This window comes from Orbicella faveolata, unplaced genomic scaffold (genome assembly GCF_042242905.1).
Source record: "Orbicella faveolata isolate gen_17 unplaced genomic scaffold, um_ofav_v1 contig_24, whole genome shotgun sequence".
Taxonomy (NCBI): Eukaryota; Metazoa; Cnidaria; class Anthozoa; order Scleractinia; family Merulinidae; genus Orbicella; species Orbicella faveolata.
Genome location: NW_028301552.1, coordinates 22,497,144 through 22,516,821, shown reverse-complemented (window position 1 = coordinate 22,516,821; position 19,678 = coordinate 22,497,144). Strand labels below are relative to the sequence as shown.

General features: G+C 40.5%; 3 protein-coding genes across 9 annotated transcripts; 2 read left to right on the top strand and 1 right to left on the bottom strand.

Annotated features, from left to right (window-relative positions):
• Positions 1 to 27: 27 nt before the first annotated feature.
• Positions 28 to 3,145, bottom strand: LOC149110915 (uncharacterized). The gene is made up of 2 exons (XM_089292345.1): positions 128 to 3,145; positions 28 to 36 (listed from the first exon to the last, which is right to left on the bottom strand). Exons 1-2 carry the CDS (start codon positions 3,143 to 3,145, stop codon positions 28 to 30), a joined length of 3,027 nt encoding a protein of 1,008 aa, XP_089148471.1.
• A 794-nt stretch (positions 3,146 to 3,939) lies between these two features.
• On the top strand, positions 3,940 to 7,905 carry LOC110057206 (uncharacterized). The gene has a single exon (XM_020763788.2). The coding sequence runs from the start codon at positions 4,046 to 4,048 to the stop codon at positions 6,197 to 6,199; it is 2,154 nt and encodes a 717-aa protein (XP_020619447.1). The 5' UTR covers positions 3,940 to 4,045; the 3' UTR covers positions 6,200 to 7,905.
• A 100-nt stretch (positions 7,906 to 8,005) lies between these two features.
• On the top strand, positions 8,006 to 19,030 carry LOC110057207 (uncharacterized). 7 transcript variants are annotated; one of them, XM_089292619.1, is made up of 8 exons: positions 8,121 to 8,534; positions 9,499 to 9,635; positions 10,735 to 10,840; positions 13,676 to 13,770; positions 14,620 to 14,716; positions 14,974 to 15,072; positions 15,240 to 15,493; positions 17,077 to 19,030. In XM_089292619.1, the coding sequence occupies exons 1-8, from the start codon at positions 8,471 to 8,473 to the stop codon at positions 17,275 to 17,277; spliced, it is 1,053 nt and encodes a 350-aa protein (XP_089148745.1). In that variant the 5' UTR covers positions 8,121 to 8,470; the 3' UTR covers positions 17,278 to 19,030. The 7 variants fall into 7 exon arrangements, with proteins under 7 accessions (XP_089148748.1, XP_089148746.1, XP_089148745.1 ...); XM_020763789.2 differs by having other exon boundaries at positions 8,125 to 8,534; positions 15,240 to 15,401; positions 17,074 to 19,030; XM_089292621.1 differs by having other exon boundaries at positions 8,126 to 8,534; positions 15,240 to 15,401.
• Positions 19,031 to 19,678: the final 648 nt, after the last annotated feature.

Genomic DNA, 19,678 nt, shown 5'->3' with positions numbered 1-19,678 from the left:
GCGCGCGCTTACGGTCTCCGTCCCCGATTATGGCTCCTGCTTTGGGTTCATTTCAGATTACTTACTTACTTAATCCTCTTCGTTCCTAAGTGGAACATAGGTCCTCAACTAGCGCGCGCCACCTAACCCTATTTTGTGCAGTGCCTTTTGCCTCATTCCACGTAACATGCTTCGCCGCCAACTCTGCCATTCTCGTGCGCCTCCAGCTGTTTTGGGGTCTCCCTCTCTTTCGCTTCCCCTGTGGGTTCCACTCTAGTGCCCTCTTGACTACGTGTCCATCTGGTTTCCTCAGTGTGTGGCCGATCCAGCCCCAAGCTCTCTGTCTTATCTCTTCCTCTATCGGTCGTTGCCCTGTTTGACTCCAAAGGTCCTTGTTGCTGATTTTTCTAGGCCACCAAATCCGCAAGATGTTCCTCAGGCTCTTATTGATAAACACTTGCAACTTCTGCTCCAATCCCTTGGTCAGCCTCCAAGTTTCAGAACCATACAAGAGCACCGCCTTCACATTTGTCCCAAAGACTCTCAGCTTGGTCTTGGTTGTTAGTGCCGTGGATCGCCATATTGGTCTCAGCATCGCAAATGCCTGTCTTGCCTTTCCAATTCGTGCCTGAATGTCCTCGTCAGTGCCTCCCTTCTTGCTTACAATGCTCCCAAGGTATGTGAACTCATCCACTTCCTCAACCCGCTCCCCAGCTACCGACACAACATCACCACGTTTGGTACCAATACGCATCAGCTTTGTCTTGGTGGCATTGATCTTCAGGCCTACCTTCGCACTTTGTACCTCCAAGGCTCGTGTCTTATCCTTCATATCCTGTATTCTGTGCGACAGTAGGGCCAGATCATCGGCAAAGTCAAGATCTTCTAATGATGTCGTAAAGGTCCACTGAATACCTCTTTTCCTGTCAAAGGCTGTCCTCGTCACCCAATCCAGGGCGACCAGAAACAGCAAGGGAGATAGCAGGCAGCCTTGTCTTACCCCGGTCCTCATATCCAATGGTTGAGTCTTCTGTCCATTGTGTACCACCTGTGCGGAGAAACCCTCATAGAGAACTCTGATGATGGTGACTATCTTGTCAGGCAACCCGTAGTGCCGCAACAACCTCCACAAAACATCTCTACTGATACTATCGAAGGCCTTCTCAAAATCGATAAAGTTGATGTACAAGGAGGACTGCCACTCGATACTCTGTTCTATAATAATCCGCAGTGTTGCTATTTGATCCGTGCAGCTTCGACCTGCTCGAAAGCCCGCCTGTTCCTCTCTCAGCTTTTCGTCCAACGCAATCTTGATGCGCTCCAGGATCACTCTGCAAAACACCTTACTTGCCATGTTCAGCAACATAATGCCACGCCAGTTTTTACAGTAGCTCAAATCACCTTTCTTGGGCAGCTTGATTAGCAGACCTTTTCTCCACTCCTCTGGTATCTTCTCCTCATTCCATAACCTGTTGCAGAGGCCCAGGAGAACCTCCTCTGATGTGTCCCCTCCCGCCTTAATTGCCTCTGGTGGAATATTGTCACATCCTGCAGCCTTCCCGTTTTTTAACTTCTTTATAGCATTCTTGATTTCAATACGTGTAACGTGACCTGTCCTGATGTTAAGCTCGTCATTTGGCTCCACCTCTGGCGGGTTGATCGGCTCCTCATGGTTAAGCACTGTTTGAAAGTGCTCCCTCCACCGGTGCATCTCCTCCTCTGCTGTCCTGAGCAACACGCCTGCCTCATTTCTCACTGGCTTACAAGTATTCTGGATCCTCCCACTTAGCTTTCTAGTGATCTCGTACAAAGTCCTTGCATCACCTCTCTTTCCAGCCTCCTCAGCTCTCTCAGCTTCTGCTTCCACATACGCCCTCTTGTCTCTCCTACACCTCCTCTTCACCTCCCTATTTAACTCTTGATATCTTTTACTTGCCTCTCTCTTCTGGTTTCTTGTTCTGGCCATGTTTATGGTGTTTTTTGCCACCTTTCGCTGCTCGATTAACTCCCAAGTCTCCTTGCTGATCCACTCCTTCCTGTTTGCCTTTGCCCTACCCAGCACCTGCTCGCAGGTCTCCACATAACCTTGTTCAATCTGCCTCCATTCATCATCCACTGACAGTTCCTCCTCCTCCATCAACTGCTGCAGACCCTCAAATCTGTTATGCAGTGCTAGCTTGAATGCGTTCCTAACCTCCAGATCTTTCAGCTTGCTGACCTCAAAACGCACTCGGCCACTATCCCCCTTTCTCACTTTGGCAATCCTTAGCCTGACTTTTGCCATCAACAGGTGGTGGTCTGACCCAACGTCTGCTCCACGCATCGCGCGAACGTCCTGCAGTGAGCTCCTCCATCTCTTGCTAAATGCCAGGTGGTCGATCTGATTCACAATACCACCATCAGGAGACCTCCATGTCCGCTTGTGACACTCCTTATGGGGGAACAGCGTTCCACCGATTACCAGTTCATTTGCCTGACAGAAGTCCGCCCATCTCTCACCATTTTCATTCATCTCAGCTCTTGCTCCATGTTTACCCATCACCTCCTCTCTGCCTGTGTTATCCATTCCCATCTTAGCATTCATATCTCCCATGACGATCTTCACATCTCTACATGGCACCTGCTCCAAAACCATCTGTAGCTGGTCGTAGAAATCATCCTTCACCTCCTCCGTTGCCTCATTTGTTGGGGCATAGCATTGCAAGATGGTAACCTTCTGCCACCTCGAGTTGAGCCGGGCTCTGATTATCCTCTCAGACACTGGCTCCCATTCCAGCAGACATTGTGCAGCTTCTTTGGACAGAATAAAGCCAACTCCTCTCTCATGATTTTCACCTTCATCCATTCCTGAGTATAGCACAGTTTCGCCTGTAGCTACCCTCAACTTCCCACAAGAGTTCCATCTCATTTCACTTACTCCTAGAATACTAATACCATACCTCTGCATCTCCTTGATCACCTGTGCGCACTTACCAGTCTCAAACATTGTCCTAACATTCCATTGCCCGATCTTCACACACGCTTTTGGCGACAGCAATTTCGTCGGCGGTTTATGCGTCATTCGCTGCTTCGCACGTTGTTCCAACCGGGTGTTAACATCTTTTACCCCTGCTTCCCGATAGGGTGCAGTGGTAGTTCTAGCTTCGGTTTCTGTAATAAATAGCATTTTCTGGGAGCGGGTTATCAGCCCGCCGCCCAACCCCCAACCTGGAGGACCAGGGGCTGTTCTTCGTCTGGCCTCTACCCTTCGACCAATCCGGCATGGTTAGACCTGCCAGGGAACAAAGTCCCCGCCGGCACAGCTCTCCGGGTCATGGAGACACACAAGCTTCACCACCACGGCAAGGTGTCAGCCCAAGGTGCCATCTCAATATTTTGGAAACTGAATTTGAGGAAGCCATTAAACTCCTAGGAAAGCAAAACCACAGAGACAAACTAATAAGACGTACTGGATCGTACGTCATTTATCAGTGTCATGAAATCAAAATAAAAGTAATCACTGACTGGTCAATTACAACGAGAAGTGCGACAAAAACGTTTGAAACAGGCAAAACCGAAGCAAATATACGAATTACTTTCGATACTCAAGGAACACTACTTTCTAGAACTAATCACGACTTGAAATAATAATAACTGGGAAAGCGATCTTAGGAAATGCTTCAGTACAGGGGACTTATCAAACGAAAGTACCCCCCCCCCCCCCCGAAGAACCTGTTTCAGTTTTGTTCTTGGCAAGAAGCCTAGAATACTTCCGTTTTCTCTTACTTTTTACATCCATTCTGAGAGCTCTTTAAGAATAAGCACGGATGAATATTGATTCTATTGGGATCGCGTATTTCCTCTCTCCCCTTTAAATTGCCTCTAGGGTATGTGGTGTACATGTCCCGGCACATGTATGCTTGACCAAAAAAGTCGAGAACGCCTTGGACACGAGTGTAGCTGAGACGCATGGAATCTTGGGTACATGTATTTTAAGCGTCAGAGAGATAAACAGACCAAAAATACATAGCCTCCTTGATACATAGAAAACGGAGAAAATGAGAATTAATTGTTTCACTTTGTGAAAATGACTTCACTTAAGGGCTTCCTTCCACCAGCAGGAAGTGCTTTATGGAGAAAAGACCGTGGTCGATTGAACTCGGACAGCGAGAACGGTTCGATACCTGCTATCAAACATGTCGTCATTAGAGAAGTTTGGCAAAGAAGCTATCCTTCACCCCATGCCCTGTACAAAATAGATGTCATGACTAAGTCCAACCACTGGTTTGTGTTTCGAAGGTACCGCGAGTTCAATGATCTTCACAAAAAACTTGTGAGTCTTTACGGTATTCCCAAAGACATGTTGCCACCGAAGAAATTCGTGTCAAATATGGCGCTATCTGTTCTCGAAAAGCGAAAGGCGGCCTTGGAACATTACCTACAGCGATTGGTTAACAGCAGCACTTACGTGTCAACTTCTCCTGAAATTGTTGAGTTCTTAGAAGTTCAACGGCACGATGTCATGTCGGTGACAAGGGCGCTGGCAAAAAATTTGGCTCAAAATGGCGAAGACGTTTTAGCGAAGGGTGAAAGTTTCACTTTAGCTCCCACTCAACTTTACTGCATAACCCGTCAGTTACAATTACCAGAGCCAACCGATGCGGTGGATGATGTAGATGCAGCGGATCTTGGAAGTCTTTACGATTTTATCTATCAGCTCAAAGCACTTTGCGTCAGCAGTATTGTAAACAAGAGTACAACCTCGCAGGAACTTTCTAGCCACCTAGAGTTTGATATTTCCTTGTTCAAGTCACTCAATTGTCTGATCATTGATGGCTGCCCCTTGAATCTAATCAACAACCTGTCAAGAGTTCAAGCTCAGATTACAAATCTAACAGCAAGATACTGCTTGACAACATTGAAAGAACTTCTTGTTGATTGTGCAGCAGAGAAACGTTTGGCTCCCAAGGTCAAGGGCCCAGTAGAGGCATGGAGAGGTCTCACAACAGCTAGGTTGATGCAGAATCGAGTTGTGGTTCACCCGTGGTGTCAACTTACAAATCTCGATGTAACACACAACAAACTGGCAGCATTTGACACCTCCCTTAAACTTTTACCTGTCTTGCAAAATCTGAACATGAGTTATAATGAATTTGTTCACTTGGATCTCCAGCAGTTATGCTGTCCAAGTCTTAAGCACTTGAATTTGGCACACAACAACATCCACTTCATTACAGGCATGCCTAGAGAGCTGGCACACTTGAAATCTCTGCTTCTTTGTCACAATAACCTCGAGACTGTTAGCGGATTGGATTGTCTCACCGGACTCATTGAATTAGACCTAAGCTACAACCAAATCCGTGTGGTCCATGAAATTTCCAAGTTGTGCGTGAGCTCCCACTTAAAGTACCTTTCAGTTGCTGGAAATCCTTTTGCGAGGGTAAAGCCGTACAGGATTGTTGTGTTGTCGTATTTCAAAGGTAAAGAGCTTGTCCTTGACAAGAAGCCAATAACTCAGAAAGAAAGGGTCAAACTGCAGTCCTACCCTGCCAAACTACGTGCTAGTAGCAGTCCTGATTACGTGCTGGGTGATAGTAACATGACTGAGGATGTGCTTCCTGGTCGTTCCCACAGCTTCAACTTGTTTGGTCCCCCAGAAAGTGACGAGGACTCTGGAATAGAAGGTGCACCAAGTCTTAGAAGCTACAGCATGGTTATGGACCCAGATGAAGGTGAGATTAGAGACAAGGAGCTTCTTTTCAACTGGTCGTACTACAGTGGACAGGAAGAATTGTTAAGTGGTACCATCCATCACCTTTCATTTGATGCCAATGATAAGGATGAAATGGAGGCAGCTGCTATCAGTAATATCCACCTTGACAGAGGAGCGAGCAATGATGACACAGCTGAAGGGAGTAACATTGAGTATCCACAGATTGATCATGAATCCACAGAAGCTGCTAGAGAGGATGAGTTCCCTAAGATGGGGACAGAGAAAAACACAGAACAGTGTGCTACTTTTTCTTCTCATGTTCCAAGTAGCTCTACAGAGCTTTCAGGAAACCAAGAAGAAGTTTTGACCAGCTCCCCAAGGTCTCCTGGTGAAGGTCATATATATGCATCACTGGATGATTTTAATAACAAGTCTAACCCTGCTGAGGGGGAAACTTCACCAACTGAAGTGAGAACTGAAGTTTGTGAATATACCGGACCAGGAAGAACAGAACTTGACACTGAATGAATCACCAGCTGAGGTTACAGTGCACAGATTGATGATGGGTCCATCAATTCTACCTAGCAGTTTTTGGAATAAATGAGAAATTGCTCTTCAAGGTGGTGGAAATGATAGTGATGAACGTGCTGCAATTTATCCAAACATTGTAGTACAATCCTTAGAAAATGTAATTTGAAACTGGAACAGATTCCTTATGCAAGGAGTAATTTATGGTTACAATGTAAGTTTTCTTTACAGATGTGTACATGTATTTCCACTTAATGTATGCAGTTCTCAGCTTAATGAACAACAATCTCCCAGTTATTATAAATAATATTTATTGGATTAATTTAATATCAAAACAGAAGTGAATGTACATGTATTATAAATTGCACCTTATTATGGTATATATGACCAGTTTTGCATAACAGGCAAGCTGAATGAAATTTATCCTCTGTTGTGATTGCCAACTACAGATTCAAATTGTTGTGGACTTGAATTGGTTTTGCTTTACTTGGCACTATACCAGGCTTAAAAAAAATCTGGGCCAGCTAGATGGAAATGCATTGTGTCCCTTACACTTGCTTTTATTGGCTTTTGTGATTGCTTTGGTTACCGGATTGAAAACTGTTCTATGCTGGGGTTGTGTACAATTGGATGTGAATCTTCACACTGTTATTTACTAAAACATTAAATAATTCATTTGAAATGTAGTTTAGGGATGACCTTCACTGCAGCATTTGATTTATTGATAATTAATATTTAAATAATTATTATTAAATAATGTTTATTTATGTGCAGTTTCTGCTTTGTGGGACAAATATGTAATATATTATTTCCTGATAAAAGCACAAAGTCTATTGACATGTGCTAATCACTTACCTCAAGTGGAACACTTCATGTAATCTACATGTATTTATTATGCTTGTCTTCTTGGGGCTCACTGGATGTCTCTTTTAGTAGAGCTCATAGTGAATAATTGAAGGGTGCTTTGAATAAAGCCCTAATTGACGTTTGAAAATTTATGAGGCAGCCAGGATTGAAATACCTACCAGTAATTTTCACAAATTACTCTGGTTTTAGCTATTGTCTCAAAAGAACTAGTAATTACTACTAGTTCTTTCTAGACAATATTGATAGTGATGAATGTGCTGCAGTTTATCCAAACATAAGAATAAACTGTATAAACTGCCCCGAGGTATTTCAATGCTGGTTACCTCTACGTTTTTCAAAAGTCACTTAGGGCTTTATTCCACTCATCCCTTCATCATCCATCTTCATCCCTTTGTTGTCTGGGTGAAAAAGAAGTTGCTGTGACTGAGTGAGGTGGCCATAATGGTTTTTTTTTTCTAGTGCGCAACAGCCAAAAAATAACTAAACAAACTAAATTATATGGCAACAGAGTATGGGTGTTGTCTATAAACATTAGAATTCTTTGGCTTTGTTGTGGGTACTCTTGTGAGTTTATCAATTTTGACAAAAAAGGAGAGTGGCCAAGACCTTAAACTCGTACTTTGGTCTAGCCTGACACTCTTGCATGTTGTTATCATCTGTTTAAATCTGTTATATAAAGAAAATTATTTACAGAAAACTAATAGTAGGTAACAAGAAGGCTAAGGAGAATCCACAAGACTTAAAATATTACAGTAATTATTATGAATACATTGGACAGGAAATTATTGGCTAAACTATGGCTAAAGATGAGAATAAAATAACTTTACAGCGTTGTAAAAGTTGCTGCTTATGTATTTTTCAAGCTTGGTGTGAAAAAGCCAGTTTACTTGTATGTCTTTTTTTAGCCGATTTTGTGTTTCTTCTGTTCATTGGCATTTATTAGTTGAGATTGGGATGTAAAGCTGGTATGGATGGGTGTGAGTCAGTAGACCTGAGCTGAGTCACCTGCGCTTTATGGTTTTACCTTTTTTTTCCACTCTATTTCAGACTTGATAATAATAGGTAAAACCCTAAGAGTATAACTCACAGTATCGTGTAATATCATGAAGCTTCACGAGGCAGAGTCTTGCAGTAAACTCTTATCCTGCTGCTTATTATGTTCGCCGAACATTCCGGGAGTTGGGGAGAGGAGGGACGTGACTTTTAAAACATCAAAGAGAGGCCACAACATGGCGTCCGAAGAACATGGCAATAGCTGCGCAGGTCTAATTTATCTACTGAGGCATGGCTAAGCTGGGCCACTGGGCTATAAATGAAATACAATGGCAGCTCTCCCTTATCAGAGCCTTCTAAGCAAACTTCTGGTCATAAAAACTTAGCCGAAGGTAAAAGGTAAGGATTGCAATGCTTTATGACGCAGTGGAGGTGACCGTGCTGGGAGCCGGGTTGATGGGCACATGTATTGCAGGTAAGCTTACAGTGAAAAGCTACCGAGCTGGGCTCCTGTTTGCAGGGTTTTGCCTTTGGATCATTTGAAGATCAATCTTTCACAAATATTTTAAATGACAAGGGGAAACGCATTTTAAAACATTATAAGCTATGGATTATTATATGGTTGCTGATTACCACACTAGTTTTTCTTATTTTATTTATTTTTTTCTTTTATAAATATATATACGTAGGTAATGTAGTAAAACGTAATTGCTAATAGTAGTACTTTTTGTTTTTATATTTGCAATGTTTATTTTCCTCGAAGAGATGAGCTTAATTTTTAGCTACCCTATAAATTTGAGCTGAAATTAAGTTAAGTATACCAAGCGTGATGTCAAGATGGCTGTCATGGCTGGATATTGGTGAAGTTTTTTTTTGTGTGTGTGTGTTTATGGACTGAGATGGAGTTGAGGTCCATAAACTCACAAAAAAAGAACGAGGCCAATATCCAGCCATCTTGACCTAACAAGTTTGGTCAGTAAGGGTCAGTAAGGGTCAGTAAGGATTTATTATTTAGAAAAAAGAACATTCTTTATGCAGAACAGTGAGTAATGATATATGGGTTATTGACTAAGCATGAGGTCAAGATGGCTGGATATTGGCCAAGTTCTTCCTTTGCATGTTTATGGACTGAAATGGGGTCGCAGTCCATAAACACGGCAAAAAAAAAAAAGAAAAAAAAAAAAAGAACGAGGCCAATATCCAGCCATCTTCACAGAACAAGTTTGGTCAATAAAGGATTTATTATATGGCTTTGGGGGAAATATTTATCACTAGACATGGCAGGTAGTCCTGAGCAAGCAAGATAGCTCCATCAATCACAGCGCAGGATTTGCTTCATCTTGCTCACTCATGGAGCTAGTCACACGCGTACTAAATCAGTGTTAGCATTAACTCCACCTAAGGTCTTGTTCTGAGTGCTGTGAACTTTTGCTTTGTAGGCGAATTAGCTTGCCATGGACATCGTGTGAAGGTGTATGACCGAAGTAGGCAGGCACTTGAGAGAGCCAGCAATGTACTGGAGGAACACAAAGAACAACTTAGACGAGAGGAATGCATGATAACTCGGAACTTTGTGGTAAGATTGATCCACCAATGCAACTCCTGTTACAACAACTGATTAATGAATGGCAAAGGCATTGTCTTAGTGGCAGCCAGTGCAAAAAAACGGAATGCAGACTACATACAGACTTGGTGGCTCTTTGCCCATCGACATTCATGATACTTTCCCTGCTGTTTGATAGAACCTATAAGCTTACATTTTAGTTCGTTAAAAAAAAAATAGTAAAAACATAAAAGAAGACAAAATAATAAATATTGACAAAAATTAGCAAATAGATAATTCCAATGGAGCCTACTTGTAGATTTGATCTTTACAGCTGTGAATGCAATCTGGCATACATTTAAAGCCACTCTACTCCAAAAGGTGTTCAAAATGTTGTTATCAGGGCTGATTTAGATGATTAAGCGTATTAAACTTTGGAACATCCAAAATGGGAGCAGGCGAGCAATCGAAAAACATTTTTTGCCCCCGTTTTTATATACAAAAAGAAAAACCTTCACTGGTTGGGTAATGGTAAACCAAACAATTCATGGGATTCCTTAAAAACTTCTGAGAAAACTCTCAGTAAGCTTTTAGGATTTTAAAACTAACATACTCCTTAGCTTTTCTTTTATGAGGGATAGAAAAAACAGAGTCTTACAACTAAGAAATGTAGTATTGTGTAGTTTCAGAAAATATCCATGCCTCCCCCATGGAAGTCCCCCCCACCCCTCTGGAAATTCTGATTGAGCTTGATACATTTCTTTAAATATTTTGGTCTTACAGAACCCCCACCCCCCAGGAAATTCCAATCCCTTCTGTGGGAGGAGTATGGATATTTTCTGGAACTGAACATTTAGAATCTTGGGTACTTTTAAGAAAAATGCTGTAAGTTAGGAATTTTAAGTTTTTTTATGTTATATAATATTATTGTTACAATATTTTATCTGTGTCCGCAATAAGTGCCGTTGGCGCTAGAACAGCCATTCACTTTAATAAAGGATATGTATTTATGTATATACGTAGACATCCCCCTCCCCACCCCTCCAACATTCTATCAGTACAGTCTAGAAGTAGAAACTGAACCTTTTAAAATAAATCATTATAAACTGTTCTTTTGTTTTTCTATTCCCAGGGTACTGTCACTTTTACCGAAGATCTTGAAAATGCTGTTAGAAATGCAAGGTTCATCTTTGAAGCAGTTTTTGAGGACCTTAATGTGAAACAGCATCTTTTTGAAAGTAGGTAAACTACATGTATTTAGTAAATTCTTCCAGTTCTTCCACAATTTTTTGCTGTAAATCAGTATGGCAGAGGAGACATTCATATCAGAAACTGTCACCTGTTTGTATAATGCTGCTTTTTCCCACATAATATTATACTTGTGAGAGAGCTGTATTTCAGACTTATCATATAATTGAAGGGGTGAATGCAAAACCATGCTAAGTGATGATTTGGGTGGAAAAAAAAAATTGGGGAAAGGGCTTGAATTTTTGCATGTGGTCTACAATGTGATAGAAAAACGTGGTCCTGTATTTTTGCCGTTGATTTTTGCTTCGCTTTAAAAAGACGCCGCTAGAAAAACCAAGTGGTTTTTTTGCATATGCAATATCTCGAAAATGAAGCAAAGTTTAGCGGAAAAACTATGGGACATTGCTAAATATACCTAAACAAAACTGCATGGGAAATTTGGAATGTTTTTGGCAAAGTTCACTTTTGAGAAAAATACCTAACGCCCTTTTTGAGCCGAACCCTTCAGATAAACAAAGCCAGGGCCTTTGTTATGATAAACCGAGCCGATCCTTACAATAAACCGAAGTGAGCCTTTGTTATAAGTCAAAGTCTCACCTCAGTTTATTATAACAAAGGATTCATAACAAAGGATCGGCTCGGTTTATTATAACAAAGCCCGGTTCCGTTTATGTGAAGGGCTCGGTGGAAAATGGGCATTAGGTATTTTGCTCAAAAGTGAACTTTGTCAAAAAAGCTCCAAATTTCGCATGCATTATTTTTTAGGTGCAATGTTCTGTATGTGTTTTTGCTGAAGTTTGAATCATTTCTGAGACATTACGTATGCAAAAAACTTATATTTGTTGTCACGTCAGCGCGCGACCGCAAAGATGTTCATTTCACATAAAATACAGCAAAATGTTAATTTTTCTCGCAACGTGTAACCTTAAAAAATAATAATTTCAGGTCAGAAACAGTTAAAAGGTTGATTTCATGTTAACGCATGACGGCAAGGATGTTGATTTCACTTAGAAAACAGCAAAATGTCAATTTCACGCAGTGCATAAGTTCAATGATGTTGATTTCAGGTCTAAATAGGTTAAAATGTTGATTTCACGTTAACATGTGACGGCAAGGATGTTGATTTCACTTAGAAACCAGCAAAATGTCAATTTCACGCAGCGTATAAACTCAATGATGTTGATTTCAGGTCTAAATAGGTTAAAATGTTGATTTGATGTTAATGCATGACGGCAAAGATGATGATTTCACTTAGAAAACAGCAAAATGGCAGGAGCCCATGATGGGCTCCTGAAAATGGTAATTTCACACAATGTACCGGTATAAGCTCAAAAATGTTGATTTCAGGTCAAAAAAGGTGTAAATAAAAATAAAATAAGATAACACAAATAGCACTTTTCCAAATACGGCAATGTCGTAAATGGCTAAAAATCACGAGATAAATACATAGTTTTTGACAAACGCTATCATAGCTTTATGTCACACTCTGCCATAACTTCGAAGTTCACAATGCGCTGGTACTTCTTATGCCTGATGAGGATAACAACTTTGGTGGCTGTTTAGTTTTGGATTTAAGAATTTGATGAATTCACGTGAAAACGCTCTATAAACAGGGCTGACAGATTAACAGATTAACCCTTCTGTGCAACGTACGGGTATCCATACACCTGCATGTCCGCTGATCCCAGAAGCCCAAAACACTGCAAATAATGTCAATTTGAAATGAAATCAATGCAACCTGGATCACAGATCTATGTTACAATCGATCGCCACTTGTTGGCCGTTATTATAATTAAACGAAAAAGGAAAAACAATCTTGTTACCAGTTCGAGAAACATCTGCAGAACGTGATCACAATGCGTGCTGCAAAGGGTCTTTACACCTTGTGCGCGGGAAAACATGGCGGTCGATACAAGACAAATTTTATAAGTCTAAAATCAGTTCTCGCTTTCCAAACTTTGATGCTAGCAATGCTTGGCAAATGGGCCACAACTCACCAGAGGGTATTTTTCTTGGCCAAGAACTGCTCTTGAACTTTGCTGCCTGGCTCGATCTGTCTTCAAATGCCAATAACATGATTACGGGATATCAGCTGCCTTTGAAGTTTCAGAACACATTTTGACTCTTTAAAACTTGCTGATGACTTACAGGTTTATCAAGGCTTTATGATGGCTCTCAACCACCAGGCAGGCATACAAGGTACTTTAAAACAATGCTTAAGATATTAGTTGACAGAGCTCTAATGCGGCACATCTCTTTTTTGTTCAATAGTATTTCGTTTGACGCTCAATCAATTCACGTGTTGTTTTCATGTCACAATAACCGACATAAACAGTCTCTTCCCAGATTTCCACTCTATATGCTGTGGGATTTGATTTTGACTTCATACACTATAAACAGTCTGCCTGTTTGCTGTTCAACGAATAAACTCCTAACAACATGGCAAGGAAAAGGCAAGTTTTTTGGCATACGTTTTAACTCGCAAACAAAGCAAAAACCAGCAACAAAAATACAGGACCATGTTTTTTCTCTTACATTGAAGACCATGTGCAAAAATTCAGGCTCTTTTGAGAAAATTTTTTTTTCACCCAAATTGTCACTTAGCATGGTTTTGGACTCATCCCTTCAATTATGTATCACCCTTTTAACAGTGGAATTCACATTATAACCCAAAGACTTCCACATCACCTATATATTCATATCTCAACTCATCACTGTTATTCTCTACATGATAGTTATATTATAAATACATCAAAACAACAATGATCTTGTACTGTAATTATTCTTCTAATGAGTGTAGTTGTGCTTACAAATATTTATTAAAGGTGTATCAAGAATATGTTCACAAGAAGCTATTATTTCCAGTAATACAATTCAACTTGATGTCAGTGAGATTGCATCCAAGGCAGGTTATCCTGAGGTAAGCATTGTGATGATAGTAAGTATTAACCCATCCTCACTTAATTGCCCCACCAAAGAAAGCCATTCCTTTCCCTAAAAATAACCAGACAGAATGTGAATTTCAGTGAGTATCATTAAGAGATGGCTTATTCTTCACCAAAGTCCCATTGCCAGTATTCATGAAGAAAAGTTCCTGGACATTAAATTTTGACCATTATGAGGCTGATAATCTACCAACAAATTACCAACATGTTACCACTATATTAGCGATCTGTCAGACAGCCAATGGCTGTCAGCACTCAACAGTCAGACAACCTTCAGGCAACTGGCAAACTTCAGGCAACTCACTAAAAGCCCCAAATACCCTGTTGATAACATTTAATTATGTAAAGTACAATGTAGTATTTGAATTATTAATATTTAATAACTGAAGTAATTAGCATCTGGTTTAATTTCCAAAGGAATTCACTTCATTAACCAATTAAGGTAATTTATATGTGTTTTATAAGGGAGGTGCAGTGGCCTCGTGATCATGGTTAGTGTGCTTGTCTCTGGATTGAGCGGTCCGGGTTCGAGCTCTGGCTGGAGACATTGTGTTGTTTCCTTGGGCAAGACTGACTTTGCTCTTGCAGTGCCTCTCTCCACCCAGGTGTATAAATGGGTACCAGCAAACTTAATGCTGGGGGTAACCCTGCGATGGACTAGCATACCATCCAGCTGATGGCAGTAGAAATACTCCTAGTCACTTCAGGGTACAGAAACCAGGATAAGCTCTGGCCTTATTGGCTGCTTCGCTCATATGCAGACTTTGCCTTGCCTACATGTATATGTGTTTTGTAGTCTGATGATTTTAATATTCCTTGGATAGCGGTGTCTTGGTATTAGATTTCTTTATCCAGTTTATGGAATTCCTGAAGTTGAGATCACATTGGTGAGGCAAACTACTCAAAATTCTATACAAAAAGGTGAGACATTAGATATTAACACTGATAGTCGTCTTAATTTTGTTTCCACTGGAATAACTTATATGGAATGGCAACCTATTAAGTGAAATTAATTTTTTCCAAGTTGCTTCTTTTAACAAAGGAGACTCAAATAATTACGGTAGTTATTTTGAAGAAAGGAATAATTTAATATGTAAACCTGAGGGTCATACTTTTAACTTATAGTTTATACATGTACATATACCTAATAGCTGATACCCATTCCTAACTGTTTCTAGTGCGACAACTGTTAGAGGGAATGGGTAAAACACTCTTCTTTCGCTCTGGAAATACACCTCTTGTTCTCAGCCATGCACAAGTTGAATCAAGAAAGAGAGGTAGGCACATTGCCTCAATACAAGCAGTTGAGATTACCAAAAATTATACTGTAAAGTTCTGAAAGCAATAAACTCCCCCACCCCCCACAAAAATGATGATGGATGTCTCACTAAAGGTGCAACATTCTGTACTCATTAGAATTTGACTTGATATTTCTAATTCCCAGCTCAGAGGAATAGGCTTAGAACTATGTTACAAGATGGCCATGCTGCTCATGTGCAGCTGCCAAGCCTTGGGCATGGAGGGACTGGTTCATACATTGGCCAGCAGGGTGGTAGTGTAGGAAATGAAGCAGCAGTACCTCCTCCAGAACAACCAGCAGCTGAAGGTATAGGGTTTGCAAATACAGCTGCCTCCTGTTGTTCCCGGGTGATGTGCCAAACCAAGACAGGAATGACTAGAGGCAACTTTATTCACAGGGTAGATTTCTGTGGCATGGGTCATTGAATGTTCTCCGGTACATCTCTTTAAAGGTGGCTCAAAACAGTTTCCAACACTTTTGATGGGTCATTATTTTTAAACCTTTGCAAAGTTTTAACAAAAATCTGCTCATGGGTTTCAGAGCCCAAAAATTTAAGATGGCTATGATCCCCATGTTAGATGTACAGAATTTTTTTGAAATTTGCCAGAAGTTGCATGTCATCCTGCTTATCAAACTTTTGATAATAAAAAGGGTTTCACCACACCGTTTTTGAAATATAAGTGCTTAAAGCTAAAATTAAGGGTATTTTTAGCAGGTAATACTGTTGCTATGGTAACATATAGTGTCAAGAAAATGATAACAATTTGTTCACCAATGATTGGGCAGTGCTTTGATACCATGATTGCAGCTTCAACTGATAAAGAGTGGTTATAATGATCCATTGAAATCTATGTCTTGGAAAGTGCTGGAAACTGTTTTGAACCATCTTTATCTAAGTTCTGAAAGTGAGAGAATTTTAATATATATCAAGACAATAATTTAGGAGGCAAGCTTGCCTAGTTACTCTATGCCTTAAAGGGGCAGTATCACGAGAGTTCTTCAAAGTTTTTGTGCAAACTATGCTAGAATTATAAAGGTGTTTTCACTGATCAACAAAATAACCTTAAAAAGACAAAAAAGGCATAAATTCAATCTCTACGAGATCAATGATTTTTAGTGATTTTCCTCCAAGTAACATTGTCAAACTTAAATCGTCGGTCCAACGTTTTCAAGTTTTAGACCACTTCTTTCCTACTCGTCCGTAGCCACAACAGTTGTAAACAACTTTCGTGACTAGTACGGTACATTTTAGCAAGATTAGGCAACCACTTGTTGATATCCAATTAATACCAACACCTTCATTGGAATTTCACGTAAAACTAAATCTTGGTCTGAGACTGCCCCTTTAACGATTGACCTTGGCGAAATGTTGAGGCCTAGGAACTAGGCAAGGGGCAAGCGAACCAAACTTTCTGAGTAAGTAAGCACCTAGAGCACCTTCTTGGATTAAGAGAGCAGCCTGCGGATTAGCGATGAGGATATTCTACCACTACGGCCCTCGCATGGTTAATGAGATGTACTTATTAAATGGCAAACTGGTCAAGGCGAAAAGGAGAGTTCTCAGATCGGTTCCCTGGCAAGTCCGAACTTTGCTATACCGACTGCTACGATGGACCGCTCACGATTTGGTTTCTGCGAATTGCTTTATTAAATCTTTGCAGTCATATGTAGCAGACGAAGTAACATTTGCGGACACAAATTGAAAACGCGAAAACGCAAATCAGTGCTTAATTTTTGCGCGCCCGTTTTCCGAGAATGGATCTCGGGGATGCATTAGTTTATCAGCAAAATTTTAAAATGGGAAATGTTGGTCTCGCTTTTTTTGCAAAGTTTTGGACCTCGCCAGCTGCTCGGCCCATAAACTTGCAGAAAACGACCAATATTTTCCCCTTAGTTCAATAACATATGTATGTCCATACAAGTATACTACAGTCAGTGTGAAATTAATTTCAATACTGTGCATTTTTTCTGATTTCAGCAGATCCTCAGAATGAGTGTGTGGTGTGTATGGACAGTGCCAGGGACACACTGTTGGTTCCATGCCACCATTTGTGCGTTTGCTCTACGTGTGCTGACACTCTTAAAGAGGATCAAGGAATTTGCCCAGTATGCCGGCAGAATATTACTGGAGTTATTCGCGTCTACCAACCTTAAATTAAAGGAGAAATGGAAATATCAGTAGCACGAATTCAAGTTTATTAGAGCCGTAATTAGCAACGTAATGGTAGAAATCGGAGATAAAGAAAAACATAGTATTACTGTGGACTTTGTCAATCCTTCGAGCCCAGAGGTATCATTAGGTCGTCTAGTTAGATCATCCGAACCGGGTTAGTTCTGAACAGTTAGCTAATTAGCTGTTTATCACTGAATTGGACATTCATAAAGGTAAATTAACCTCCGTAGCATCATTTCGAGTGTTAGTTATTTGTCAGAGCACTGACCAGTCCTAAAGAGCACTGTTGTTGGTGACTGGAATTACGACAACCTGAGCAGAAGCTCAGATTCAATTGTTCGCTGTGGACTTGCTTTCTGCCAATGTTTACATTAGACGAACCAGAGAGACGAACAAACACTGCAGAGTCTGCGAGACAAAGCATAAAGTGATTAAAATCAATTGAATATCTCGGCATTGTTACTCTTCCTAAAGATATGTAAATGTCTCCTGTTATATCAAACAATTAGATTATGAGCTCGAGATTTCCATTTAAACAATAGAGTGTTTCTGTCGAGGAACTATCGGCTGATAGTTGCCCCGCGGAAATTTGATGTTCTTAAAACAAATATACCAGTTTTAAGAACATCAAATTTCCAAGGGGCAACTATCAGACCGATAGTTCCGAGACATAAACACCCTACTGTCTTTATTGTTCACCACTAAATTTTCTTCCGCGCGCCAGTTTAAAAATCATCTTGAAATATTTTCATCTTTTTTAAATGAAAGCCGTGACAGCCAAATGTAAAATTTGAAAAAGAAAATAGACAAAAACGACTTACTAAAATTTCAAATGTTTACTTTCCATAACCGCGTTTGTTTACAGAAAAACTTTCACGGACGAGTACTATCCATCCGGGTATTTTCATCGGACGGGCACCATGGGCTGACAGTGTCTCTCCGTGGATGAACACTATCGCGTCACGTGAATTTAAGCCAATAAGAATCGGAGAATATTTAGTGGCGAACTATAACGCGTGATAGTTGACGAGGTCACAGCCCGAGTCAACAATCGCTCGTAGAAATCGAGAGCGAATAATCTAATTGTTTTGGGGTAAACTTTATCTAAATCCTTTTTACAGTCACTTCGAAAAAGCCAAGAAGCGGTCGTCATTTTGTTAACAAGGGTACACTGCTACGCTACTCAGTATCTATTGCAGAATAGATGATGAGTAGCGTAGCCAATCAGAGTTTCATTAGTAACTAATCAGTATGTTCATTTTGATTTCGTAAAACAGATTTATAATGCGGTTAATTACAATTTCAATTTCCTCAGATGTGATTGGTGCGTAAACTACTGCATTTTGCACTAATTAATCTGCAAAGTTGTAAGGCATTTGGCTGTGATCGGACACCTGTAGTCGGACAGTTACATGAGCCAATCATTTTAAGTCCTTTCGACTAAATCCACCAATCACAACGTTGATCACAAACACTATAGTAACCAATTCAAGCAAGTGACTTTAAAATTGTAGCGGTTTATCCTTGGTGACTGTTTTCAAAAAAAATTACCAGCAGTTTTTCAAGCTATCCTCCATATTTTTAAAACATGAATTTCACGTCGCACTATTTGACACGGTTTCTGAGTTCTCGTAAGCGTCTCTATATGTAACTTTCGTTCAGTTCACCTCTTTTGAACGCAACGCGAGAGGTTAGAACATGTTCTGTGCTTTATTACTATGAACTTTTTATTTGCATCAATAAATTTTGTTGCCAGTGTCAACGAGGATTTAATCGCATTGCTTGGTCCGTTGGTTTGTTGTTTGCATGTGGGTCACTCTGGAGACTGACCCGAGTCTCCAAGTTTACCAAGCAACTTGCAGAGAAATGGTGTTGCTTATATTTCTTTACTCTTACAGAAAAATGTTACTGAATTCAGTTTCTTTCAATTTGGTCGGTTGAAGCTGGAAACATAACTAGCATTATTACCGAAAGAAAATCTCCGATTTCTGAAATGATTGTTTTGAACATATTCGTACCCATTGACTTTCACCTTCCTTTAAAGTGTGACTCTACCAGCGTGAATGTTTAAACATTTCAAGAAGGGTAACCCAATCACCATATCAACAGGCCTGCTGTAATTTTCGCTCCTAGCTGTTTAGGAGAGTTATTCAGTATGATGGAAGTTGCCATCAAACTGTAAGTCGTGTTTCATGCTTTGCGAACCAAATGCTTTGTGTACGGTAAAACGAAAAGCACGTGTTCTTCAGGAAATGGAATTAGGAACTTAGAAGAATTTTTGAGTTATTTTTTTGTAAAAAAAATACCTCTTAGTCGGCGCGTCGGGTATGTTATGGACGGGTCAATGGGTGAGTGGGTGAGTGAGTGAGTGAGTAAGTGAGTGAGTGAGTGAGTGGGTGAGTGAGTGAGT